The sequence below is a fragment of the Lithobates pipiens genome, unplaced genomic scaffold, assembly GCF_037356315.1.
Source record: "Lithobates pipiens isolate NorthernLeopardFrog02 unplaced genomic scaffold, aLitPip1_a1.2 Scaffold_8, whole genome shotgun sequence".
NCBI classification, from domain to species: Eukaryota; Metazoa; Chordata; class Amphibia; order Anura; family Ranidae; genus Lithobates; species Lithobates pipiens.
In genome coordinates, this window is record NW_027507903.1 from 166,589,890 (window position 1) to 166,613,866 (window position 23,977).

A 23,977-nucleotide genomic window follows, 5' to 3' on the forward strand; every position below is an offset into this window, starting at 1 on the left:
GGAAAAAAAAATGTACATTTACTTCAATTATCCAATTGTGCAGATTAAATAATTGACCAGGAATTAGCTTTGTACATAATTGGATACTTGGATGGATACTTGAAGCAAATCTTTACCTTTTTTTTTTTTTCATGTGAAGATTCTCAATTCCTTTACAAAATTATATACTGTAAAGCTCAATGTCCTAAAGTGAATTACCGTAAGTAAAGAATGTGTGTATTTATTTAAACAAAATCATTATATTGTGACAAGCATCAGTAAGTCCATGTGCTTAAAGAAGGAGCAATGTCAAATATTCTATACAGTGTTCCTTCTGAGAAATAAGGCAGGATAAATACAAATATTGATCATTACAGCACACAGTCACAAGTAGGGATAAGCCGAACACACCCCGGTTCGGTTCGCACCAGAACCTTTGAACGGACCAAAAATTTGTACGAACTTTAGAACCCTATTAAAGTCTATGGGACTCGAATGTTTGAAATCAAAAGTGCTAATTTTAAAGGCTAATATGCAAGATATGCAGCAGACTTCTTTAGGTGTATACTGTGCTGGAGGCACACAACACCCTATTCAACTCCTGCAGATGCCTGTATTAGAGAACACCAGCCATAAAGGGTAGATTCAGGTGTATACTGTGCTGTGCTGGAGGCACACAACATCCACTAACTCCTGCAGATGCCTGTATTAGAGAACACCAGCAAAAAAGGGTAGATGCAGGTGTATACTGTGCTGAAGGCACACAACACCCACTAACTCCTGCAGATGCCTGTATTAGAGAACACCAGCAAAAAAGGGTAGATACAGGTGTATACTGTGCTGGAGCCACACAACACCCATGTTAACTCCTGCAGATGCCTGAGAGAAGAACATTGTCCCTGCCTATCTTGCTCTTTCCCTGCACGCCGTAACACACTACACAAGGCCGCCGCGCTGGTGGCCTTATATAGTGTGGGGTGTGTACTAAACTTCCTGAGCTATAATTGGCCACAGGCATCCTGCCTGTGGCCAATTATGGCTCTCCTCACTGCTGGTGCTATGATTGGCCAAGCATGCGGGGTCACAGTGCATGCTTGGCCAATCATGAGCCAGCAATGCCCTGCGATGGCATAGTGCATTGTGGGCCATTCGTGCCACACAAATTTGGTGCAAACAAAGTTCTGAATTCGCCGAACAGGCGAACGGCCGATGTTCGAGTCGAAAATGCGTTTGAGTCTAACACAGAGCTCATCCCTAGTCACAAGCATTCACAAGCAGAAATGTGTGCCTGCCATGTTGCACTATTGCCTAACTGATGTAAGATAGCCCCAAAATCAAATCGTATGCCGCTACTGATTGAATGCTGGAGTGTTTGTAAATGACCTTTATGTGTGCATCAAACATGCATAGTAAATGCTGAGAGAATACATTTATGTTGCTTGGACTGCTTTGTGGGAGCAATGATGTAATAATATATTAATACATACATTATTTTCCAGTAAATCAGACTATTTTGAGATGCTTAAAGTTAATTTTGGGTGAAACATTGCTTTTTTGCATTGCATTTTTGGGACCTTTAGTATATCTTTAATAATAAAATACAGACCTCCTTCTAGTGGTTAATTTTCAAATATACATATGTAATAAAAACAAAAATACTATATGGAAGACAGGCAAAAATGTAAAAAAAAAAAAAAATATTAAAATTACTTTAAGGTCTGCAACAATAACTCAAATATATGTTCACTGAAAGTATACTATTTCCCTTTTAATGGCCCCTGTCATAGTTACATAGTAGATATGGTTGAATAAAGACAATAGTCTATCCAGTTTAACCTGTGTAGGTTCTATGTGTGTCAGTGTCTATAATCATTTCCCATATCCCTGTATGTTGTGTTCTTTAAACAATTAAGTCCTGGAAGGATTTGCTCCCTTAATTACCAGGTCATTTTTTGCAATATTGCAATTTTTCTGCATCGCTTTAACTGACAATTTGGTGGTACTCAATCACCTCTGTGGTTTTTCTTTTTTGCACTATAAACTATAAACAAAAAAAGACTGACAATTTAAAAAAATTTTTTTTTGCTTTTTGCTATAATAAATATCCCAAAAAAGTAAAAAAAAAAAATATAATCAGTTTAGGCCAATGTGTATTCTACTATTTTTTTTTACTAGTAATGGTGGTGGACAGTGATTTTTAGTGGGACTGCAATGTTGCGGCAGACAGATCGGACATTTTTAAAAAAAATTGGGGGACCATTGACATTTATACAGCGATCAGTGCTATAAAAAAGCACTGATTACTGTGTAAATGTCACTGGTAGGGAAGTTATTAAGACTAGGGGGCTATCAAGGGGTTACGTTTTACCTGGAGAGATGTTTCTAACTGTGGGGGGATGGCACTGACTGGAGGTGGAGAGAGATCGCTGTTCCTAATCACTACGAACAACAGATCTCTCCAATAGTTCTTAAAGTGCCTGACGTACAATGATGGCGGTTTGCATGGGAAGTTCCTTCTGTTTTATTTCTGGGTGACATTTTCTATCTGTCTAAGAGTCTCTGATATCTCCCCAGTCGACCATTGGCTGTTTTGAGTTCCTGGCCTGCTGCTCTCTCAACTGTTATACAGGACCTTTCATTGGGACCCTGTCGGGGTGTATGGTTACAAGCTGGTTGATGCTTGCCTCTGGTAAGCGTGCATTCTTTATGGTGATCAGCACATATTGGTGACGGAAGACTGCATGAACGTGTCACGCTAATGGGCTAACTTTACTGGTTAGGTTATTTATTTATTTTTAATTCATTAAAGTAATTTAAAAAAAAAGTTGCATTTGAAAGATTGCTGCGCTAATACAGTGTGACATAAAATATTGCAACAACCACCATTTTATTCTCTAGGGTGTCTACTAAAAAAAATATATATATATATTGTTTGTGAGTTCTATGTAATTTTCTAGCAAAAAAATAAAAAATTATTTGAACTTGAAACCAACAAATGTCAGAAAAAGGTTTAGTGTTTAAACTGTTTTCACTTACACACAGTCTATTCCATTGACAAATTGTTAAAATGTTTATAATTGAGTTCAACTGAATGTTTTTTGATTCTTGGCAGGCTGCCCAGTTTTTCTCTTCTTTTCTTTTGAGGGTTGTGGCTTCACTAGAGAAGAGAGAATTCTTTCCATAGAAATAATTGTGAAACATTTTAGTCAAGATTGCGATAACGATTCTTGACGATTAATTGTGCGGCTCTACTATATGCGTGTATCATACATAGTAGTTGCTGCTATTTGTTTTGTATAAGAACAGTATTTTTTCCTTCTTACACTTGCGATATATATATATATATATATATATATATATATATATATATATATATATATATATATATGTATATATATATATATATATACCACATAAAAAGCACAGATGTGGTCATATAATAATGATATAAGCTAGTGAAATTCTACAGGTATTATTGTCTGAGAACTATGGTCCACCTTTGGGCTCTCCCTGTTTTTTGAGGGTTTGTGGCAATGGGTACATTAATATATAATTAACATTGTGATTTGAGTGCATTTAATGTGCTACCTACTGAATTAACTAACATCTGTTTTTTTTTTATTCTGGAGGAAAATGCAAAAAAAAAAAAAAAAAAAATCATGATAGCCTGTAACCTGAACCTTTGAGTTACTATTCATTTTCATGTAACTGACCAAAAAACATTAATCTGTTCATGCTGCAGAATACAAATCTCTTCATACCTTAAATTCACTGTATAACCGACCCAGTGCATGAATATTCATACTCACATAACAGATCTTTCTCAGAGTGATCATATCCATAAACATGAAAATCTTGTTACGTTGCACTAATGAGCACTGTGTTGGGAAGCTATTCCCTTATCAGCTTTAAAGGGCTAATAATACCACCACGTGTAATGTCCTTAGTTTTGTTTCTTCATCTTATTTGTTTTATACATGATCTTTTGCTAATCTAATGACCATTTTGAATTTTCTTAGTGCTGCAGCTGAAACACAGATGACTGGATGATTGTTTAGTTATTGCCCTATAGATATTGCTCTATCAAACTTTAAAAAAGAAACAGTGGCATAACAGTGATGCAATTTAAAATGGAAACACTTTTAAAGATTATTAGCTAATCAGTTATTATAACCAATTATTGTCTATTTTATTTGAAATTGGATAACAGCTGTTATGAAGCTTGCTACATTACTGATTCTCACTCAAACTTTGTGTCTGTATCCACTCCATCATGCTAACAAACAACATACCACATGCACAAGCAGAACAGTGAAAGCTTTGATATCATAATCAAGCCTCAATATGTTTCCTGGTTTCAGCATGCCCAGCTGTGACATGCTGGAGGAGTGACCACACACACAGCAGAACAATTAACCCCCTTTTCATATATCTAACAGATTTGTCATTCTTTTTTTCAGCTACCATAGTGTTAAATGAGCTTAACTGGACTGCTGCATTGGATGAAGTGTTTAAGAAGAATTCGGCTGAAGACAAAACCCTCTTATGGCAAGTGTTTGGAAGTGCAACCGGACTGGCCAGGTACTACCCAGGTAAATAAAGAATGCTTGTTATTGTTAGAAATTATGTATGTAGCCTACAGAACAGACAGTGCACATCTACATGTATTTATTTTCTGCTTAACTGCAGACAGGAAACATTAACTTTTATTCAGGGAAAAGACATAGATCATACCATAGATGCAGCTATAAAACTTATAAACACTATCATCTACTGGTTAAAGAATACATCTCTACTAAATACTAATTTACAGGAGTTGTTACTCAAAATACTCTTCTGTAGTCCAACAGTTATATGCACAATTCTCGGGCTAGAGTATCAGAATACTCCCTTTCTTATTCATTATTGGTATTCTGGTTCTTATTCTTAGAATACTCATAAATGGCAAGCTCTTTCCAGGATATGTACTCCATTAAAGCATCACTTGACAATCAGGTCCTTTCGCTTAGAATACCCATACATGGCCAGAATGTCCCAGATGATATGCCTGATTTAAGTAACACTTGGGATAGCTGTGCAGGCACCAGTTCATATAGGGATCAATCCAAGATATCACCATTGCACCGTATTTAGTTAAACATACAGAACACTTTAGCGCCACCACCACAAAAGCAGCAATGTTTCAAGGCCACAAGACATGGTAGGCAGTGCTTTCTGAATTATTTAATGGAAATAATAAACATGATTAAAATGCTTGATAAATAAGTCTTATAAGTTAAAAAAAAAAAAAAAACAGATGCAGTAAAAACAATCACTCACAGCTTACAATAAATTGAAGGAAAAAAAAGTACCAATTGCTATGGTCTTTGACACGTGTCCTTAAAGAGGAGGGCCAGTTTAAAAAAAAATAAAAAATTAAAAGTCAGCAGCTGCAAACACTGTAGCTGCTGACTTTTAATAAGCACACTTACCTGTCCAGGGCACCCGTGATGTCGGCCGCCCGAGGCTGACCAGTCCCTCGGCTCTCGGATCCCGGTGCCGCCATTTTAGCTAAGGGAAACAGGCAGTGGAACCTTGCGGCTTCATTGCCCATTTCCTACTGCGCATGCGCGAGTTGCGCAGCGCTTTGTGAATGGGGCGCGCTGTGTTCTGGGACACACAGTTCCCAGAACACACCGCAACCCATTACTCAGAAGACACCGCACGGAGGAGAGAAGACAGAAGATCACCACGGAGAAGGAAGAGGCAGATTAGGACGATGTGCCTAGCAACAGGCATTTCAGTAATTCCGGTAATTTCATTTTTTTTTTTCTGATTTTTTTTCTAAATGTTAATGTATTTTTGTTTTTCAGGGTGGCCCTCCACTTTAAAGTGGACCTTCAGTCATTTTTTTTTCAACTTTCATCTTTTAAATCTTCTGCCCTTGTTTTAATTTTGGATAGTAAAACATTTTTTTTCTGCCAGGAAATACCTTATACTGCCCACTTCCTGTTTCTTGTCTGCTAAAAAGCCTAGGCTTATGACATCATGCACAGCTTTCTCTCACTCTTCTGAGAGTTTGCCAGGAAGGGAGGAGGATGAGTCACAAGAGGCCAATGAGAGCTGCAGAGCTGGAGGTGTGCCTTTGTGTGTCTGTGTAAATCCAGAAAAGAAATAGGCAGCAGCTTCAGCTGCTCACAGTTAAAATGGTGGAGGGAGATTTCTGCAGCATATTTGGCAGGTACAGAATCACATTATATATAAAATAATATGCAAAGTGGTTGGAGGGAAGCTTCAGAGTGGCAAATATGTTTTTATTTAAAAGTATGTGAGCAGACTGCAGTTCCCCTTCAAATTAGGACCTAAAAATACACTAGACGGAAAGCCCATACAAAGAACATTTGTGGAATAAGAGATTTATAAAAAAGGGTTAGCATATTTTATATGACCCAAAACGCTGTAGATTCTTCAAACAGTACAACTGGTCTATAGAGCGGTTTATTTCTAACTAGATTTTTTTTTATGTTCTTGCTTTGCTCAGTACTCAGGGGATGGTGAACAAACACACCAACATTTTGGTGGGGGAAAAAAATCAATATTAAAAGCTTTGCTATTCTAAGAACTACTAGATTGTTTGCAGCAGGTTCTGGCTTTTTATCTCATATTAAACAAACACCACTGACAATTCTAAACTCCTGTCTGAAGTTTAAAAGAAACACAATAACATAAGAAATAGTTCATTTTTGCTCTACTTAGGAATCTCTGTAGCATTTCTTGTCTTAAATTTTTTGAATATAGGAATCAAGTGCGGAGTAGTGAAAATCATACAAACACGTTCTGTTTCTGTTATTAATTTGAAATAAACATGTTAGCTTATCCAGAGCTGGGAGCTAGTAAACTATCTACCTAAATACAGTATACATGTATTAAGATTCCACCGATTGAGCAGAAACCAGACACATTTTGATCTGTTTGTATCCTCTCTATTCAACAGAAGATGGACATTTGGCCGGCTTTTATCGAATGGTTCTTCTGGAGAACCAGCATTCAATCAGCCTCTGAAGCACTGATTAGTGTATTCTGAAGGGGAGAGCCCCCACTGTCAGAATACAATAGTGCAGTGGGAGAGATCCCTGCATTCACATTGCATTGTGTGGATGCAGGAATCTGTGAATATGTCCAGTGTATGCCCAGCTTTAGGCTGGGTTCACACTATTGAGAATTTGATACGAGTTTCCCTGCATCCAATTTGCATAGCAGGAGATTGTGACTGGCTCTCTATGGAGCCGTTTCACACATCTCCACAGTGGCTCCAGTGTGAATTGCACAGGAGCCCTGTGCATCTTTTGGTTCATTTCTGGTCTGAATTCAGAAAACAAATTTGGGCTGAAATCGGACCTGAAACATTGAATGGAGGCGCACCGAACACCTGCTGTGAGCCGCTGTGACCTCCAGTGTGAACCCAACTTAAATCTGTCTGAATGCTCAATAAGGCTACATTCACATAGGAGATTAGTGGCATACAGTGGATTCCTGTGGCAAGAATCAGTGCATTCTTGTAGCTGGGATCAGTGATGTATGCAAACAGTTGTGGCTGGGAAGCATTTGCAAAGCAATGGGAGGCTGAAAGGAGCTATGGCTGTTGACATGTTTCCACTTGCCCACTGGCTACTTGCTATTCGGTACAGATTACCCTGAATATAATCTGCCAGTCTGCTGATTCTTGCTGCAGGAATCTGCTGTAGGTCTTATCACCTTTGTGAAGGTAGCCTAAATGCTGTATATTTTAAACATTTAAACAAATATTTGAGAAATGCTCAGAATTGAATACAGTAAGAAATTGTAAAAGTTTAATAATAATAATCACTATAATCACAATATCTTCCCATTGATGGAGTCAGAAACTCTGAGGCCTGATCTCACATGCAGCATTATTTAATGGAATCTCCTTTTGTAGGCATAAAATCACTGTCAGGGAAAACTTTCATCTGATATCTCCCCTAGTGCATGCACTACCCAGTCGATTTTTTTCAGAGAGACTTGATAGCAGCTCAGTGAACACACAACAAAGAACAAGGAAATATTGTTTTTTTATAAAATTTCATCTGCATACCTGTTATACAAAATACATCTGCTTATATCAAGTGAAGCTTGAGCTGAAAAAAACATTGTAGTTAACCACTTCAGGATCTGCTACAGTATATAAACATACTGGAGTAATTCACTTAAAGTGGAGGGCCACCCTAAAATAAAAAAATTGCATTAATATTCTTAAAAAAAAATAAAAAATAAAAACATTTGAAAATTTTTTTTTTTTTTAACTTACCTGAAACCCCTGTTGCAAGGCAGTCTTCCTAATCTGCCCCTTCCTATTCTGTGGAGCTCCCTCCTCTTTGGCGAGTGGCCCCGTTGCCTTCTGGGACATGTGTGTGTCCCAGAAAACAACAGGGCCATTCACAAAGCATCGCGCGACTCGCACATGCACAGTAGGAAATGGGCAGTGAAGCTGCAAGGCTCCACTGCCAGTTTCCCTTCGTTAAGATGGAGGCGCCGGCAGACGATCCTATGGATGGACCAGCCTCGGGGGGATGACATTGCAGGCTCACTGGACAGGTAAGTGTCCATATTAAAAGTCAGCAGCTACAGTGTTTGTAGCTGTTGACTTAAAAAAAAATGTGTCCGGAACACCCCTTTAAAGTGATATTAAACCCTCGGTTTTTAACAATTTTCAGCAGCTGATTTATTCACTTACTGAGCATGCAGATTCTTTATCTTTAATACTTGCTATGTTCTAGTTTAAGGTGACTGCTGCCTCCAGGTTTCCTGTTTCAGCGTGGTTTCTTTCACTTGCAGCATCCCATGGAGTCACTCTTGCATGCAGGCACTAGAGTTGTGTCCCCCCACATTGTGTGCACCCATAGACCCATACAGTCACATAGCCTAGGATGACAAGGCACTCAACTGTTCCTCCCTTCTCTAAGCTAACAGACTGGCTCCAGACTTCACTGTCCACTGTTTATGCCTTCCTATGAACAATGGAGGTTTGGAGAAACAGGAGATAGAGAGGGATTAGGAGCCAGCAGAACTGAAAAGTTGTAAAATGTGAGTGAGGGGTAGGAATTCTAAAAAATACTTTACTGGGGAATGTTTATTTTACTGTGCTCAATATGTAAGCTACAAAATGCTAAGGGCTTAATATTACATTTAGCTTCCTGGACTTGTAACAGCCATATACACGCACCAGCCAATTTGTTAGGTACACATTGCTAGTACTGGGTTGAACCCCGTTTGCTTTCAGAACTGCCTTAATTCTTTGTGGCATAGGTTCAACAAGGTGTTGGAAACATTCCCGGGCCATATAGACATGATAGCATCACGCAGTTGCTGCAAATTTGTCAGTTGCACATTCACGATGCGAATATCCCATTCCGCCACATCCCAAAAGTGCTCTATTAGATTGAGATCTGGTGACTGTGGAGGCAATTGGAGTACAGTGACCTCATTGTCATGTGCAAGAAACCTGTTTGAGCTGATTTGAGCTTTGTGACATGGAGCATTATCCTGCTGTATGTAGTCATCAGAAGATGGGTACATTGTAGTCATAAACAGATTGTCATGATCAGCAACAATACTCAGGTGGCATGTAAACAATGCTCAATTGGTACTAAGGGGCCCAAAGTGTGCCAAGAAAATATCCTCAACACCATTGCACCGCCACCACCACCAGCCTGAACCATTGATACAAGGTAGGATGTATCCATACTTTCATTTCATTCCTTGTTTACAGAAAATTCTGACCCTACCACCTAAATGTCACAGCTGAAATAGAGACTCATCAGACTAGACAATGTTTTTCCAGTCTTTTATTGTCCAATTTTGGTGAGCCTGTGCAAATTCTAGCCTCAGTTTCCTGTTCTTTGCTGACAGGAGTGGCACCCGGTGTGGTCTTCTGCTGCTGTAGCCCATCTGCTTCAAGGTTCAATGTGTTGTGCATTCAGAGATGGTATTCTGCATACTTTGGCTGTAATGAGTGGTTATTTGAGTTACTGTTGCCTTTCTATCATCTGTAACCAGACTGCCCATTCTCATCTGACCTCTGACATCAACAAGGCATTTCCCCTTACACAACTGCTGCTCACTGGATATTTTCTCTTTTTCGGACCCTTCTCTGTAAATCCTAGAGATGGCTGTGCGTGAAAATCCCAGCAGATCAGCGCTTTTTGAAATACTCAGACCAACCTGTCTGGTACCAACAACCACGCCACGTTCAAAGTCACTTAAATCCCCTTTCTGAAGCTTAGTTTGAAATACAGCAAGTCATCTCTACCATGTCTAGATGCCTAAATGCATTGAGTTGCTGCCATATGATTGGCTTATTAGCAATTTGCATTATCACAAAATTGGCCAGGTGTACTTAATAAAATGGCTGGTGGGTGTATATTGGTAATTTAGTCCAGTTTTTACAAAAGTAGGCCTTTGTAGGCTAATACTTTAGATCACAAGCCTGACCCATGATCTGATCCTAACTGCATCACCTCAGGGCAAAGTCAATAAAGAGGTTTTAAACTGTAGTCAACCTTATATTAACCCTAAATAGTCCTAAATAGTCCCTTAGTAACCATTTAACCCCCCCCCCCCTCACTTAACCCTAGTTTTGGTTTTCCTTTTTTGTTTTCTTTAGCAGGCAAGCATTTTGCTTACTTACATGTTTAAGTGGTAGTGTATTGAAAATTACATTAACTTGGATGTAAACCCTTGAAGGGAAAATTTAGCAAATCATATTTTCATATAGTGTGTACTTGCCTCAGTCCATAACAGCTAGTATGGTTCCTTGCTGCTCTCTTCTTCTTCTTCTGCAATCCTCATCTATCACTTCTGACCCAAGCACACAGGGGATGATTGACAGCCACAGATGTGCATGTTTCCTAGTGATACTGTGTGGAAGAGTATTCATTCTCTCTAATCAGGCATTCGATTGCCCTCAGCACTGTGTTCTGTGCTGTGCAGTTTGTGACCTCAGATCCTCCCTTCCTCCTAGAAGCTGAGAAATACCAGTTGATCTGTGTACTTTGGATGGCTCTGGAGGAGAAAAAGATGCAGATAAACAGCTACAGCTTATTTGGGGAGGGTTTGCTTCATTACTGTGTATCACTTAAGGGCTAGTCCTTTTAGTGGACATATATAATGGTTTGGGCCACTTTAACCCTTTCGCTGCCAGGCCCTGTTCTCCAGTTTATACACTCAGGGGGCCAGACCATTTTTGCAATTTGCTTTTTTATTTTTCACTTATAGCTTTCAGAATTTGTGAAAGAGCTCCCAAACCATATATTTCAGTAGAATAAAAATAAGGTGGTGCTGATTTTTTAGACCTCGTATTTGCGAAAATGTTTATCAAATCAATATATTGGCATAAAATGCACTAAAGCCATTATTAGCAGATAAAAACACAGCACATTTTCCAAAATGTGTGCTAAATTCATACTAAATATAAAAGCCTAACCTGTATGGTGTTAATAAATAACAAATAAATGTAATTTTTACATTGTGCCTTTTTGAAAAATGGTGAAAATCGAACGTATGCAAAAATGTAAATATCCACATTTCTCTAAAAGTCTGAAGGTTTTGCTTTTTCCCTTACAACTTTCAGAATTTGTGAAAGACCCCCAAAACCATATATTTTCTGAAAGCATATGACTTTTAGAATAAAAAGAAGGTGCTACTGATTTTTTTTAGATCCTGCGGTATTTGCGCAAATCTTTATCAAATCAATATATTCACAAAAAATAAACGAAAACCTATATTAGCAGATAAAAACACAGCACATTTTACAAAATTCCTGCTAAATCCCTTCTAAATATAAAAGCTTAACCTGTATGGGTTTAAAACTTAACAAATATTTGTAATTTTTACATTGTGCCTTTTTGCAAAATGGTTCAATCGAACGTACGCAAAAAGGTAAATATATACATTTCTCCAAAAATATGAAGGTTTTAATTTTTCCCTTCTGCCACGTACACACGATCGGAATTCTCATTGGAAAAAGCTCTGATGGTTTTCCCGATGGAATTCCAATGGAATTCCGCTCAAGCTGTCTTGCCTACACGTGGTCACTAAATTCCGATCGTTTAGAATGCAGTGACGTACAAAACGTACGACGGGACTATAAAAAGGAAGTTCAATAGCCAGTAGCCAATAGCTTCCGTCCGTAGTTGAATCTGAGCATGCATGATTTTTGGCATGTCAGAATTGCATACACACGATCGTAATTTCCGATAGAAAGTTTTTCCGCCAGGAAAATTGATAACATGCTATCAATTTTTGGCTGGCGGAAATTTGGACAGCTAAATTCTGATGGAGCATACACACGGTCGCATTTTCCGATGAAAAGCTCTCATCAGTCTTTTTCTGGCCGGAATTCCGATCGTGTGTACGCGGCATTACAGTATTCAGAATTTGTGAAAGATCCCCCCCCAAACCATATATTTTCTGAAAGCATATGACCAGTAGAATAAAAAGAAGGTGCTACTGATTTTTAAGGCCCCATGATATTTGCGCACGTTTACCAAAGCAATATTTTTGCTAAAAATACACTAAAATCATTAATAGTGGATTCATACATGGCAAAATGTACAAAATTAAACATTTTCTAAAAGCACATGACCTGTAGAATAAAAAAAGTGCCCCGCAATAATTGTGCAAATGTTCATTATATCACTATTTTAACTAAAAATACACTAAAATAATTAATATTGCACATAAACACAAAATTCCTGCTAAATTAGTACTAAAGCATTGTTTACATATGGCACCTGCACAGGGATGCACAGGTGTTTCCAGCATTCCTGTACAGGCAGTCCCATTTATGTAAATTGGAATGCAACGGCTGCACAGGCATAGCTGTTGTTCCCAATCTGACATCTGTGTAGGTGTGGGTACATTACCCCAAACGCAGACAGTTTGAGCTCAGGGACATGCATGCAGACCTACATGGATGTAAAGTTTGGAGCAACGGCTCTGTTCGTGCAGTTGCTTCATCCCAAAACACATCAATGGAACTGCCTGCACAGAGATGCACGGAACACCTGTGCATTCCTGTAAAGTTAGGCTGCGCATGCCCTGTGTGAAAAAGGCCTTAGGCCCCTTTCACACAAGCACACCGATCAGGTCTGCCTGTCCATTTTTCAGGTGGGCCCAATTGGACCACACATTGTTCTCTGTGGAGAGAATGATGTAAATGGACAGGTGTCCATTTACACTCGTCTGCATTCAATCCATTCTGCTAAAAACAGATGGATGGGTATTCCATTCCCCATCCATCTAGCAGATTGGATCGGATGGCATCCGATGGAAATGGACAGGCAGTCCATTTCCACTCGATCATCCCATAGAGAATAACTGTTTGTGTCCGCTCTGCATCAGCGGAGTGGACACGGACCTGTCATCCACAGTGACCTGTCATCCGCCTTCTCAGCAGGGATCAGCAGACAGATCCCCGCTGAGCAGGAGGATCTTCTTGACAGAGTCTGTTCCATGTGAAAGGGGTCTTAGAGCAGCCAACCCATTAGGGACACTGGGGCGCCAGCCCCCTGCAGGGCATTGTATGAGTTTTTTTTTCAAGCCACATGATTAGAGCCTGAGCTCTAATTGGTTTGAAAACGGTTGGGCTTGGGGTGCAGAGCATTGCACCCCGGACCCACCCACTTGTGACAATAGCGGAGTTACTATGTTTGTGTTTTTAAAAAAAAGTTTTTACTTTTTACATTTTTTTTTCAGTTGTTTTAATTTATTTTTTTTTTAACCACTTGACCACTGGGCACTTAAACCCCTTTCCTAAACAAACCAATTTTCAGCTTTCAGTGTTCTCACACTTTGAATGAAAATTGAATGAAAACACTGTACCCATACAAAATTTTTGCCCTTTTTTTGACACAAATAGAGCTTTATTTTGGTGGTATTTAATCACCATTGGAATTTTTTTGCGCTATAAAAGGAAAAATACTGAAAATTCTGTAAAAAAAAAAATTTTTCTTTGTTTCTGTTATAAAATTTGGCAAATTACAGTAGGTGCCGCTGATATTGCTGCTTCTAGCGGCGAGATTGACACCCTACGAGCTCCGTCGCGGGAGCCAGCGCCGAGCTGGCCCGCATCGGGAAAGGAAAAATGTTTATTTTCCTTTCCCGATAAGCGACAAGCATCGCTGGCTGCGTTGACACTGGTGCGGGGATCCGAATTGGATTCCCGCCAATACCAGGCACTGTTTGGTATGAATCCTAAGGGAGAACTCCACGCCAAACGTAAAAAAAGACGGCATGGGTTCCCCCTTAGGAGGCATACCAGGCCCTTAGGTCTGGCAGGGATTTTAAGGGGAATCCCCTTTGCCGAAAAAAAACGGCGTGGGGTTCCCCCCAAAATCCATACCAGACCCCTATCCGAGCACGCAGCCCGGCCGGTCAGGAAAGGGGGTGGGGACGAGCGAGCGCCCCCCCCCCCCCCCTCCTGAGCCATACCAGGCCGCGTGCCCTCAACATGGGGGGGTGCCTTGGGAAGGGGGGGCTCGGCCAATGACCCCGCCCCTTGTCCCTATATGAGTCGCCGCGCAGCGCGTCCCTGGCATTGCGGCCGGAGAGAGCGTCGAGTCAACATCTCCAGGAGAAGAAGGAGAAGAAGAAGAAGAAGAACGGAAGGCGGCGGCGGTGACAGAAGACCAGGCCACCGCTAGTAAAAGAGCTGGAAGAAGAAGCGGTGGCCCGGCAAGAAGAAGAGGGGGACAAGACCCCCGAAGTCGGAAGAAGAGGGCGGCGACGAAGAAGAATGCCGGACTCCTCCGCTAGCAAAAGAGCTAGCAGAAGATAGCGGAGGAGTCCGGCGAGAAGACCCCCGAAGACAGAATACCCCCGAAGCTGTGCAATAAACTATTTTAACCCTGTGTTGTGTTTTTTTTTACTTTATTTTACAGGTGAATAGGTAGGGGTACATTGTACCCCATACTCATTCACATAGGGTGGGGGCTGGTATCCGGGGGCCCCCTTATTAAAGGGGGCTCCCGGATTCCGATAAGCCCCCTGCCCGCAGACCCCAACAACCAACGGCCAGGGTTGTCGGGAAGAGGCCCTTGTCCTCATCAACATGGGGACAAGGTGCTTTGGGGTGGGGGGCCGCCCGCCCGCCCCTTCCCCAAGGCACCCCCTCATGTTGAGGGCACGCGGCCTGGTATGGCTCAGGAGGGGGGGCACTCGCTCGTCCCCACCCCCTTTCCTGACCGGCCGGGCTGCGTGCTCGGATAGGGGTCTGGTATGGATTTTGGGGGGGACCCCACGCCGTTTTTTTCAGCGAAGGGGATTCCCCTTAAAATCCCTGCCAGACCTAAGGGCCTGGTATGCCCCCGAGAAGGCATGCAGGCTTCATGAGTGAGGCTACATTGTCACCTCGCTCTGACTGCTATAGGAAAATTACATTTTCCTATTGCAGCCAGCGCAACGGGATCGGGCTGGTTAGAGAAGCCTGTCGCTGGGAAGCAGCGTGATACTGTCGCGCTGGAAACACAATGTTGGCGGCACCTACTGTAGTAATTTTTCTTCATAAATCATAAATTGTCACATTAGCAGGTTATTTCTCACACACAGCATATGCATTGCACAAATTATGCCCCAAAGCACATTCTGCTATTACTCCCGAGTATGGGGATACCACATGTGTGAGACTTTTACATAGCGTGGCCACATACAGAGACCTAACATGCAGGGAGCACCTTCAGGCGTTCTGGCGCACCCGGGCCAATTCTGACATTTCTCTTCTACATGTAAAAATCATAATTTATTTGCTAGAAAATTACATAGAACCCCAAAACATTATATATTTTTTTTTTAGCAACGACCCTAGAGAATACAATGGCGGTCGTTGCAACTTTTTATCTCACACAGTATTTACGCAGTAATTTTTTGAATGCTTTTTAGGGGAAAAAAGTTTTGTGCTTTAAAAAAAAAAACAAAGCAGTAAAGTTAGCCCAATGTTTTTGCATAATGTGAAAGATGAAGTTTCGCCGAGTAAATAGATACCTAACATGTCACCCTTCAAAATTACACACACTCATGGAATGGCGCCAAACTTCGCTACTTAAAAATCCCCATAGGCAACACTAAAAAAAAATTTCATGGTTACATGTTTTGAGTTACAGGGGAGATCTAGGGCCAAAATTATTGCTCGCGTTCTAATGTTTACAGTGATACCACACATGTGTGGTTTGAATACCGTTTTCATATGTGGGTGGGACTTACGTATGCGTTTGCTTCTGCATGCGAGCAAAAGGGGACAGGGGCGCTTTAAAAATGTTTAATTTATTTTATTGTTCATTTTACTTTATTTATTTTAGTTTGACACTTTTTTCCCCAAAAATAAATTCTCTTCTCACACTGCACCGATTGGTATGCAGAGGGGAGCATCATGACATGAAGCTGGTTTGTTTACAAGTGACCGCTCCATCATTTGACGGAGCGATCACGTAGTGAACAACTTCTATCAGCGGGCATTTACCATGATCCGTGATGCGCCAGGTCCTCTGGACCCGGCGATCACGGATGTTCTCGGGGACGCACGAGAGCGGGATTCTGGGAGGACGTCATAGTACACCCTCCCAGAGTTATGCAACCATCCTGTAGCCATCATTCGGCTATTGGCCGGTTGGCAAGCGGTTAAAAAGAGGGCTTGAAGATAGTCCATTTTCTCTGCCGGCCTTTACTTGAATGAATGAGGAATATGTATAGAGATTCCATTCATTCATAAAATGACACTCGCTGTTACAATGATCAGCTGTCATTGAGTATAGATCGCTGCCTATATTCACTGTACTACAGGGAGGCGGCTTAGTAAACACGTTTACTAAGCCCGCCAAGCCCCTACTTCACCCCCACCTGCACCGATACTCCTCCACCACGCTCCCCAGCCTGACAGATCGGGGAGATCATTGCAGGGAGACGCTGCAATGGAGGGAGGGGAAGGAGAGAGGCCACGTGTAGCAGCCATGGATAGGGGGTGCAGGGGCAGTTGACGGAGTGATCTGTCTGGCGATGGGAGTACATCTGGATCCCCCCAAGCCCCATGCAGCACCTGAAGCTGGCAGGCGTGGAAGAGGAGGGATGTCAGCTAATGATAGTAACTGCAGGGAGCAGGTTTGCAGGGGGGGTCGGATTGGGTGGAGGGGGTAATTAGTGCTGGGCTGGAAAAGAGGGGTGAAGGGGATAGGAGAGGAGAGTGGGGGGCAGTTTTAGATTGAACAGAGTGGCGGACTAGAGAGGCAGGGGACAGGGGTTGGGGGGAGTAGGTCACATTAGGGGCTAATAACTCTAATCAGCGGGTTGTAATCCACTGATCAGAGTTATATAATAGTTCAGAAGAGTCTGTTGAACAATTCTGATATAAGCTTATGGTCATTGACGTGACCACAAGCTTATAGGAGAGGGAGAAAGGAGGTCTGTACATCATATGGACTTGTCAGTGAAAGGGTTAAAGGGCCAATGTATTTATTGTGGTAATGTGTGCATTTTACCCCATGCTACTGTAATGCACATTAATGTGTAGGCCTGTGTGTGCTGAATGAACTGAATTCCTGAACAAAATGTGCACCAGACCACAAATGTTGAAAAAAAAAAATTGTACTCAATAGCTTTCAATATTTGGGTACCGTAATAATATTATGCATAGGTACAGTATCTCACAAAAGTGAGTACACCCCTCGCATTTTTATAAATATTTTATTACATCTTTTCATGTGACAACACTGAAGAAATTACACTTTGCTACAATGTAAAGTAGTGAGTGTACAGCATGTGTAACAGTGCTGTCCCCTCAAAATAACTCAACACACAGTCGTTATTGTCTAAACCGTTGGCAACAAAGGTGAGCACACCTCTAAATGAAAATGTCCAAATTGGGCCCAATTAGCAGTTTTCCCTCCCTGGTGTCATGTGACTCATTAGTGCTACAAGGTCCCAGGTGTGAATGGGGATCAGGTGTGTTAAATTTGGTGTTATCGCTCTCACTCTCTTATACTTGTCACTGGAAGTTCAACATGGCACCTCATGGCAAAGAACTCTCTGAGGATCTAAAAAAAAGAAATGCTCTACACAAAGATCGCCTTGGCTATAAGAAGTTTGCCAAGACCCTGAAACTGAGCTGTGGCATGGAGGCCAGGACCATACAGGGGTTTAACAGGACAGATGAATAAATAAATTATAAATATAAAAAATATTTACAAAAATGTGAGAAGTGCACTCACGTTTGTGATATACTGTATGTATATATTACCAAGATACAACTGCTATGACTATAATCCTCCTTAACCACTTGCTTACTGGGCACTTAAACCCCCCTCAGTCCCAGACCAATTTTCAGCTTTCAGCGCTGATGCACTTTGAGTGACAATTGCGCGGGCATACAACACTGTACCCAAATGAAATTTTTATCATTTTTTTCCCACAAATAGAGCTTTCTTTTGGTGGTATTTAGTTACAGCTCGGAGTTTTATTTTTTGCTAAACAAACAAAAAAAGATGCAAAAAAAAAAAAAAAAAAAATCATGTTTTAATAGTTTGTTATAAAATTTTGCAAACGGGTCATTTTTCTCCTTCATTGAAGTGCGCTGATTAGGCGGCACTGATAGGCTGCATTGGTGGGCACTGATGGGCTGCATTGGTGGGCACTGATGGGCTGCATTGGTGGGCACTGATGGGCTGCACTGGTGGGCACTGATAGGCATAGTTAAGGCGGCACTAATAGGCACAGATAAGGCGGCACCGATGGGCACAGATAAGGCGGCACTGATGGGCAAAGATGGGCACAGATAAGATGGCACGGATGGGTGGCACGGATAAGTGGCATGGATGGGTGGCACGGATGGGCACTGATAGGTACCACAGATAGATGGGACTGATGGGCACTGATAGGTGGCACTGATAGGTGGCTCTGATAGGTGGCACTGCTGGGCACTGATGGGCGGCACTGCTGGGCACTGATGGGCGGCACTGCTGGGCACTGATGGGTGGCACTGGGGTGCAGCACCTTTGAGGCAGATTGGGTGGCACTGTGGGTGGCACTGTGGGGTGGCACTGTGGGTGGCACTGTGGGTGGCACTGTGGGTGGCACTGTGGGCACTATGGGCACTGACAGGGGGCACTGACGGGGGGCACTTACTTTTTCTTTTATTTTACTTCAGGATGGCACTGCGGGAGGCAGGTGGGCACAGGCAGGTGGCAGGTGGTCCCTTGTATTGATGGCCGTGATCGGGACTGATGTCCCGATCACGGCCGCCGGTGATCGGCTTTTTTTTTCTCTCCTCGCGCTGTCAGCGCGAGGAGGAATAATAGCCGATTACCGGCTCCGTTCTATCACATGATCAGCTGTCATTGGCTGACAGCTGATCACGTGATAAGGGGTCGGGATCGACCCCTTACACGGATCGGTGATCAGGCGAGTCTCACGGACTCGCCGATCACAGAGCGCGCCGCGCGCGCCCCTCAGGGGGCGCGCAGGCCGCTCGTAACCAGGACGACGTCAATAGACGTAGTCCTGAAAATGTAGGTCCGCGCTAATGCCGTCATTTGGCAATAGCGCGGATCTGAAGTGGTTAATATATATCTTTATAAATGAAATGACCAGCAGCAGAATAAAATGCATACTTTGTATCTAAAGCTGGCTACACACTATACAATTTTTTATACAATTTTCTTGTACAGTTTTCCTTTAGATTTACTAAAACCACATTACATGAGGTCAAACCTAAACACTTTAAAATTGTATGAAATTAGCACTACATATTAGACATAATGTACTAGAAGAATGATCTACAGTAGCATGATCTACAGCTCAGGTTCAGAAAGGGACTGTTGGTGATGCTATGTTTTAATAAAAAGCAGCCATGCTATTCAGTAAAGTGTTACAGCTTTGACAGACTGCTATCAGTGTCAGAATACAGCTAAATAGTCAGTTTCCACACTATGGGGGTTATTTACGAAAGGCAAATCAACTTTGCACTGCAAGTGCATTTGAAAGTGCACTGAAAGTGCACTTGGAAGTACAGTTGCTCTAAATCTAAGGTGTAGATCTGAAATAAGTGGAATTGAATGATTTTATCATCCAATCAGGTGCAAGCTAAAATGCTGTTTTTTTTTAATTGTCCTTATATGTCCCCCTCGGATCTACAGGGACTTTACTTACAAGTGCACTCTCAGTGCACTTGCAGTGCAAAGTGGATTTTACTTTAGTAAATAGCCCCCTATGAGTACATGTTCCAGTTATTGGAACTCATATTGTGAAATGTAATAGTTTAAGATTAAAACTGCACAGAGCAGCTTAAGACAGACACAATTTATCATGTCCATATATCCCTTTCTGTTGGAAACATAGGGGGTTATTTACTAAAGGAAAATCCACGTTGCACTGCAAGTGCACTTGGAAGTAAAGTCGCTGTAGATCCGAGGGACATATGCAAGAAAAATAAAAAACAGCATTTCAGCTTGCACATGATTGGATGATAAAATCAGCAGAGCTTCCACTCATTTCAGATCTACTCCTTAGATTTAGAGTGACTGCACTTCCAAGTGCACTTTCAGTGCACTTGGAAGTGTACTTGCAGTGCAAAGTGGATTTGCCTTTTGTAAATAACCCCCACTGTGTCTCTAATCCAATACGGAGAGCCCTGCTGTCAGGACCAGCATGGAATCCAGGCAACCAGAAGTGACGTCTGAGTGGGTGGGACATGTTTCGGAGCATGCCTTCTTCAAACTGAGGTCTCCAAGCTTTTTCCCAGACTAGGTACTTATCACTCCTCAAAGCTAGTAATTTTTAATGCACATAATTGGCTTTAAGAAGTTAAGCAAAATGTGTCTTCCAGTGTCTAGTAATCACTAGTCTGGCAAGTAAGAGAACTTGCATTGCATGCAATACTATTGTACATAAATGCACAGGGAAGTTATTGGTTCCTAAGTTTAGAACTGCCAGTGTGGGTGATGGAGGTGTCATAAAACCTGTAACTTCAGATAGTAATTGGAATATATTCTACAAAAACCTGGTGAGGTGTTTACATTTCCAGAGTATATGCAGTAGAGAGCCAATAGAGCCACACTCTCTGTAGCATAAAGGTGACTAGTTAAGCAAAATGTGTCTTCCAGTGTCTAGTAATCACTAGTCTGGCAAGTAAGAGAACTTGCATTGCATGCAATACTATTGTACATAAATGCACAGGGAAGTTATTGGTTCCTAAGTTTAGAACTGCCAGTGTGGGTGATGGAGGTGTCATAAAACCTGTAACTTCAGATAGTAATTGGAATATATTCTACAAAAACCTGGTGAGGTGTTTACATTTCCAGAGTATATGCAGTAGAGAGCCAATAGAGCCACACTCTCTGTAGCATAAAGGTGACTACGAGCAATAACATTTTGCCAATGTATACAGTGTAAGATACCAATGTAAAGTACCTTTTTGGGTTAATTCCCAATGGTCCATGCAACTTGATGCCTTATTTATTGGGGTAAGGGCTGTCTTCCATTGGCTAACAATAAAGTGGTAGAGAGGTCTGTCATTGTAGAAAAGTAATTGAGGGGAAGTGTTGATATCTCTGGTCTCCTATCAGAGATGTCAGCAAAGAATTGTGAGCATGGGGACTATTACGGGGCACATATTGAATTTTTTTCAAATAGAATAGTATCAAAACACTAGTTCATATTAAAAACAATTTATTCAAAAAGAATATACAAACATATAAAGATATAAATCACAGTTGGTAGAGACGAATGAGGTAATTGTTCAACTAGTTTCGCTTCACAGCTTCATCAGGATATTACCTAAGTCTGGAGATACATTAATTTAGTATAACAAGGTATTAAACATTAATAATTACAATGTAAAGATATAATAATTTTCATATGGAGACATAATTAAAACATTTGAACATGAGAGCGTGTTCCTACCTCTCCAGCCCTGTTCCAGCTCCAGGTCAAGCTCAATGGTGTAAATAGAGGAAAGGATCTTTCCCGGCGACTGGGAGGGGAATATTTCAAACTACCGACTCGGATCCAAATATAATTGACATTAACTAAGTATAAAAGAATGTAGAATATAAATATAATTTTTATAAGGTTGTAAGGGTATGAATAGAAGGCACCAGTTGTGGAAGGAAATGTTGAGAGGAGGGGTGAGGGTAAATGAAAGTGACCAAGGGAAAAATACAATGGATGTGAATCATCCATTGTTGTAAGTGGCGAATCAGCCCTGGAATCTATAAGGTCCCAATTCTAAATATAGAAAGTTACATTAGTGTAGGAGAAAAAATGTGACTAACACACCAGGGAAATAAAAAGAGGGAAGAAGCCAACCAGGAAGACACCAAATGTGAATATAAGTGAGATATGAAGAGAAGATATCAAAAAAGTAATCAAGCATAATTACCCCTAGTTGGATTGAAAAGGGGAAGATAATTGGTCCCGGAGGTACAGAAAGGTCTGATTGTAGAAAAGCAGATGATTTCTAAAAGGATGTCTTCTCATGTAAGATATTATAAAGCAGCAAGTTATTCTTTTTTTGTTTTTGTTTGGTGCAGCAGATGTATAATAAACAGTAGCTAAACTGAGGTATGTGTTTTCTGGAAACTCTTTTAAAGAGTGATGGATTGGTATATACCTAAATTATTATGTGTTTGATAGCCCAAACTTGATGTATGAAAACCTTTAGGCTAGGTTCACACTATTGCGATGCGGGAACGCCGCGAATCCGCGGCGTTTTCCCGCATCGCTCACCTCCCGCCGGCAGTTCACACTGCCCTATGCGGACGGCTGGGGGTGTCAATGTTATGTTAATGACACCCCCAGATCCGTCGGCATATCGCAGTGCGATCTGCCGACTCGCACAGGAATCGGATCGCATGGTGTGAACCCCCATGCGATCCGATTCCGTTGCGGACCCAAAAAAGGGTCCTGTGCGAGTTTGCTGCGGGACAGCTGCGAGTTCAGCCATACTATCTGTATGGCTGAACTCGCAGTGCTACGGAGATCGGATGTGATTTGCTGTGCGAATCACATCCGGATCTCCCCCCGCAGCAGTGTGAACCCAGCCTTAACAGCAACCCCAGTGAAAAGGTAAAGGGGCATAGTAATTCCAGCTTTGTGCTAGGTTTTGTTATTTAGATGAGGATATATGTAGCCATCTACAAGCCTTAAAGTTGATGTATACCCTCTCATATACCCAGTGAAGTAAGCAGCCTCAGATGATACACAGGGATGAAACAAATCTCCTGACATGTTTTACATGTATATCTGCTGTCTTCAGCTTTATATATTCTTTAGAAAGTTCAGATCCTGTTACAGATTTTCTCTGTTCAGCACTGCAGTAACGCCTGGGCATACAGCCAAGACAGCTGATTGGAGGAGAGGCACACACCCCCTCTCCTCATAGGTAGAGACTTTAAGAACTGTTTGTTGAATAGTTCAGCAATCTGCTAATCTATTTATAGCATCCTCCCCAACACAATTTTCAAGCTGATTTTATCACAGTAGACAGAGAACTTGTCAGAAGTTAACAGACTGATAACAGAAGAACTAAGCAGGAGACAGCTACAGGACATAGGGCTTTGAAGAGAGATAAAAAAAACACTTCAGATATATGTACCCAGCTCAAATTTTATTAATCGGGTTTACATCCACTTTAAGTGACACTTTTACTTGATAATGAGACATAAACTTTATAGTATAAAATGGAGCTAACATGGGTCAAAATCTACTGGGCTTTTTGCAGGGAGGTGGTAGAGTTCATAAGTAAAAAGGATCACATTTGGAATTACCATAATAAAAGCTTTCGGCATTTCTGGCACAAATTAGGCTAACAAAGCAGCTGTAGAATAAAGTTTTTTGACGTGTGATATAAGGATTTCTATGAATCGTTTGTAATAATCACTAGGAATCCTATTGGGCCTAGTGATTTGCAATTAGGCAAGTGGTAAGTATTTTAGAGGATTCAGCAATCGTAAAAGCATTT

The 23,977-nt window shown here is 41.4% G+C and overlaps 1 protein-coding gene across 9 annotated transcripts in view; it reads left to right on the forward strand.

The window, feature by feature from the left end:
* CACNA2D1 (calcium voltage-gated channel auxiliary subunit alpha2delta 1) overlaps window positions 1-23,977 on the forward strand; it is a 930,857-nt gene that overhangs the window by 582,666 nt on the left and 324,214 nt on the right. For all 9 annotated transcript variants that reach the window (XM_077469518.1, XM_077469511.1, XM_077469509.1 and 6 more), the window contains one exon: window positions 4,440-4,571. In XM_077469518.1, coding sequence (XP_077325644.1) covers window positions 4,440-4,571 — 132 coding nt within the window. The remainder of the gene's footprint in view (window positions 1-4,439; window positions 4,572-23,977) is intronic.